The 4,695-nt window shown below is 50.0% G+C and overlaps 1 protein-coding gene across 1 annotated transcript; it reads right to left on the bottom strand.

The window, feature by feature from the left end:
* Window positions 1-460: 460 nt before the first annotated feature.
* LOC135251289 (relaxin-3 receptor 1-like) lies at window positions 461-4,466 on the bottom strand. Its single transcript, XM_064328599.1, has one exon. It carries the CDS (start codon window positions 4,127-4,129, stop codon window positions 2,930-2,932), a length of 1,200 nt encoding a protein of 399 aa, XP_064184669.1. The 5' UTR covers window positions 4,130-4,466; the 3' UTR covers window positions 461-2,929.
* Window positions 4,467-4,695: the final 229 nt, after the last annotated feature.

The raw sequence follows: 4,695 nt of genomic DNA, 5'->3' as shown, positions 1-4,695 counted from the left end.
TAGCAAAGGTCGCCTGTAGCCTCTTTTCAGTTGTGCACTGTCAGATTAGAGAGGTACTGTATGTGCTCTTAATGTTAATTTGATTTATTGCAGCATTTGCTTTCATTTACGTATTTATGTACAAATAAATAGATCTAACTGCTGAAGCTAAGCAGCCATATCACCATGTACCCTTCTCATGGCTAACTGCTGAAGCTAAGCAGCCATACCACTCTGTACCCTTCTCATGGCTAACTGCTGAAGCTAAGCAGCCATACCACTCTGTACTCTTCTCATGGCTAACTGCTGAAGCTAAGCATTCATACCACCCTGTACCCTTCTCATGGCTAACTGCTGAAGCTAAGCAGCCATACCACCCTGTACCCTTTTCATGGTCAACTTCCTGAAGCTAACAAACAGCAAATCTCCTGTACTCCATTTTCATGGCTAACTTGCTGAAGCTAAGCAGCCATACCACCCTGTACCCTTTTCATGGCTAACTGCTGAAGCTAAGCAGCCATACCACCCTGTACCCTTCTCATGGCTAACTGCTGAAGCTAAGCAGCTATACCACCCTGTACCCTTCTAATAGCTAACTGCTGAAGCTAAGCAGCCATACCACCCTGTACCCTTCTAAGTTTAACTGTACAATTATTTGTATCCATTTGACTGATTAACACAAATTACGGCAATTGGAGTCCCAACAGCGACCTCTAGAGGATACAGGTCAGCTGTTTCCAAGGTCAAATGTTCCTGAAAAAATAACTTGAGGCTTCAGACATAAACAACACAGAGATTGTATTCTGTGTACTTCCAATAATTTTAATCTTTATTACATAATTTACATAATTATTACATAAACAGGAAATCCTTGCCAGTAATCCAACATGGGAGCACAGGGCTCTGATTTACGGGCTTCTGCACCGGACTGGAAGAGGACGCACTAATGTTCGGTGAATTGCGACACCCGCTTTTCATTTGAATTGACTTAAGTACATAAAAAATACAAATACAAACGAGAGGGTCGGGAACATGTTATAGACGGGCAAAGGAAACAAGGGGACATTATAGACGGATAAAGGAAACGTTACAGACGGATAAAGAAACGAGGGAACGTTATAGACGCATAAGGCTTCATATCATTGTGGAGTTTCCGTGCGATCGGTTGTGTTTGATATAAAGTATCGCACTGTTTGTTGGAACACTGGAAAACGGCTCAAAACACAGCGTTAAACCTGACTACTTTCAACCCTCCAGGGAAAGAAAACAGAAAAAAAGAAATCACAGGGAATTTAAACGCTAGTAAATCCTCGTAAGGGCAATGTCCCTCCCTGAGTAACATGGGCAGCTGCCCACGAAAGCTCACTACCTTCTAGGCATCTTCAAAAAGGAAAAACGAAGAAACGCTTTGCAAGAAATATTATTTCGTATAATTCCGAATTGTTTTGTACTGTGTGTAGATATACGACAAATTACATGGAGACAACGTCACGCGTCAGCGCTAATAATGTTTGGCATCCCTTACAATGTCTCTTTCAAGTTCTAACTGCGCGCTAAATTTAGAAACTTAATTTGCAGACTTGTTGGCTTGTTGGTTTCCCCGGAAGTGTTGTTTTTTCCGCTGTCCGTGAGGTATTCTCCTGTTAGTTAATCTGACTGCTTTTTTTCCCTGTATCAGTACGACACCAAGACCAAGACCGGTGTTGTTTTTTTTTACCACTGATATTTCAAAGCGTCCAGAGTATCAGAGAACAAACAGTCGTATTTTGGACATATTGAATATAGTAAGTTTTTAAATACAGTGCGAACCGCGAGAATCCCGATTTTACAGCCTTTTTCGTCGGCGCTTCTCTGGAGTTGTTAATAGCAAAGGAAATACCCCAAGTACACTTCCAGTTCGCCTGACAGCCAGCCGCGAGCTGTCCACGGTAGTGATGACAGAAGTGTAAACAAATTGTGACAAGAACCCAGTTGCTCAAACAAATGAGCCACCAGTTTAAAAAAGTTTAGACCTGATTCTTGCTGTAGCGTTTAACCGTGCAAATTCTGTCGTTTCAGATGATGCATTTCCCTTGTTAAATCCATGCAAACCGCAGCAGTCGAAGTTAGGAATTACATTTGGGAAGACCTTCCCCGTACCGTCTTTACTGTCGAGTTAACAGCAGCGTAAAAAGACTTCAGCAACATTTGACGGAGTAAATTGTCTGACTGCGAAGACACGGTTTTGTGGCATTCTACCACTATCTGACTGTTAAAACAATCAACAGGTACAGTTCAGTTCGACCGTGGCCATTTTATTTATCAATATTCCTAAATAAGAGCGACGCCACTAAGCTATTTATTTGTAAGCGTTCATTAAAATGCCCCCCGCCCCTATTTATATATTTCCTTCCGTATTTTCAGATGAGTCGTGCGACTTATTCAGACTTGAGTCACCAGACCTAATTCACGCGACGTTGCTAATGCAAAGACAAAAAAAATATTAAAAATGACGGTGAAAGACGCGCACCTTAAACCGAGAGGGCTAGTCTTAGCTCTGCTTATGGTTCGTTATCCCGTGAGTTAATATTGAAATACAGCTCAAACGACTTGAGCCGGTAACTACTGTAGCCTACCTCTTCCGTTACTTCCGAATTGTGACCAAAAAATAAATTCATAAATAAAATAGTAAAATGATTTATGGTGCTCAGACAAGCAGATAAACCATATGTCAGATTTGCCACAAAACAGTTTATTTTCTTTTCAATGGAAGCAAGGGAATTGGGTGAATTGATGCCCCAGTGAGCTTTTGCCATCAACAATGAGTCGCTGTCAATCAACTTCTAAACGGTTCCAGGAAATAATATTTCTCAGAAATATCCTGCCTTGTGTTCGCTGCTCCGAGGGGGGGGGGAGGAGCAGGGGATGGGGGACGGGCAGGTTGCCGTGGCGAACGCCGCCACCTCTCTCTCTAGGTGAGCACCAGCACGGGCGCTGGCTCGGCCTTGTCCTTCCTGCGGGCCGCCAGGTTGGCCAGGTGCCGGAAGGAGGGCGTGGCCCGCAGCAGCATCTCCTTGAGCCCCGCGCGGAACTCCTGCCGCACCAGGCAGTAGAGCACGGGGTTGAGGCAGCTGTTGGTGTGCGCCAGGCAGACGGACAGCGGGAAGGCGTAGGCCTGCGCCACGTAGAAGGCGTCGCTGAACGGCACCAGGTCGAACTTGATCAGCACGCCCCACAGCGTGAGCGCCTGGTTGGGCAGCCAGCACAGGAAGAACGCCAGCACTACCACCGTCACCGACCGGGTCACCTTGGAGCGGCGCCGGTGGCAGCCCGGCTCGCCGCGGCGGCGCAGCACGAAGCGCAGCAGCAGCAGGTAGCAGACGCAGATGACGGCCAGCGGCGCCACGAAGCCCAGCAGCACCTTCTGCGTCTGGTACAGGCCCAGCAGCAGCTGCGGGTCCCAGCGGCCCGAGTCCGGGAAGCGCACCAGGCACAGCTCCTCGTCCGACAGCCGGGCGGTGGTGGAGTAGGCGGCGTGCGGCAGGGCGGCGGCCAGCGCCGCGCCCCAGATGCCCACGCTCGCCCACTTGGCCCGGGCGGCGGCCCGGCGGGGGCTGGGCATGCGCAGCGCCGACGCCAGGGCGCAGTAGCGCGCCACGCTCATGGCGGTGAGGAAGAAGACGCTGGCGTACATGTTCATGGCGGTGACGGTGCCGACGATCTTGCACATGACGCGGCCGAAGGGCCAGCGGAAGTCCAGCGCCGTGTCCACGGCCCAGAAGGGCAGCGTCAGCACGAACTGCAGGTCGGTGAGCGCCAGGCCCATCACCAGGCCGGTGACGGTGGACTGCTTGCGCCGGTGGCGCGAGCGCAGCAGGCAGAGCGCCAGCAGGTTACCCAGCAGCCCCAGCACGCACACCACCGAGTAGACCAGCGCGATGACCGTGCGCACGGCCACGCTGGCGCCGTCGCCGTGGAGATCCAGGCTGGACTCCCGCGACAGGAGCTGCAGCCAGCAGCGCAGGGACAGGTTGCCCAGCTCCCCCTCCGTCTGATTGGGCAGCCCCGCCGCGCCCTCGTCCGGCGCCAGCCCGCAAGCGCCCAGCTCCAGCGGGAGAGCGCCGCCGCCGCCGCCGCTGCTGTTCTTCGGCATGCTTCTGCCCCTCCTCATTCACTCCCCACACCTCATTCCTCCTGCCGTCTCTCAGAGCGCTTCTCTTTTTTATTTCTCTCTTGAGGGTGGAAAAAAAAGAAAAAAGTATCTATTAGCTAGATGTGTCAATATCGGGAGGACAGAAAAAGCAGTTCCCCATTCTTCTCCTTATCCATTTGCTTGCCTGACGTTTTACTTTTTTTTTTTGCCAGTTTCTGGCCTCCTCGTCCCTCTGCTGCGTCCGTGCCTCTTCTCCCACTCGCGTTGGCTCCTCGCTCTCTCTCTCTCTCTCTGAGCCGCACGGAACTACTACCGCTGTTTTTATACCTGCCGCGTGCATGCGCACGTCTCCAGATACACCGCGCCAAGCGCGAGACTCTTTTTTTTTTTCTTTTTTTTAAGTGGGTACAGCTTTTTTTTTTCCATGCCAATGGAGGGGACGCAAAATAAGTAACCTGTACGGAATGCTTCAATAAAATAACTATGCATGTATTTCAAATGAAGTGACCATGAATTACACGAGTATAGAATAAATTATACGTGTATGCACGTATATGGCTTGCAGCCTGAAGAATTTGTGGATT

This window comes from Anguilla rostrata, chromosome 3 (genome assembly GCF_018555375.3).
Source record: "Anguilla rostrata isolate EN2019 chromosome 3, ASM1855537v3, whole genome shotgun sequence".
Lineage (NCBI taxonomy): Eukaryota > Metazoa > Chordata > Actinopteri > Anguilliformes > Anguillidae > Anguilla > Anguilla rostrata.
This window is presented reverse-complemented; position numbering and strand designations above follow the sequence as displayed.

Excerpts from the sequence above, each read along its gene's own strand:
- LOC135251289 (XM_064328599.1), bottom strand. The coding sequence starts at position 4,129 with ATGAGGAGGGGCAGAAGCATGCCGAAGAACAGCAGCGGCGGCGGCGGC.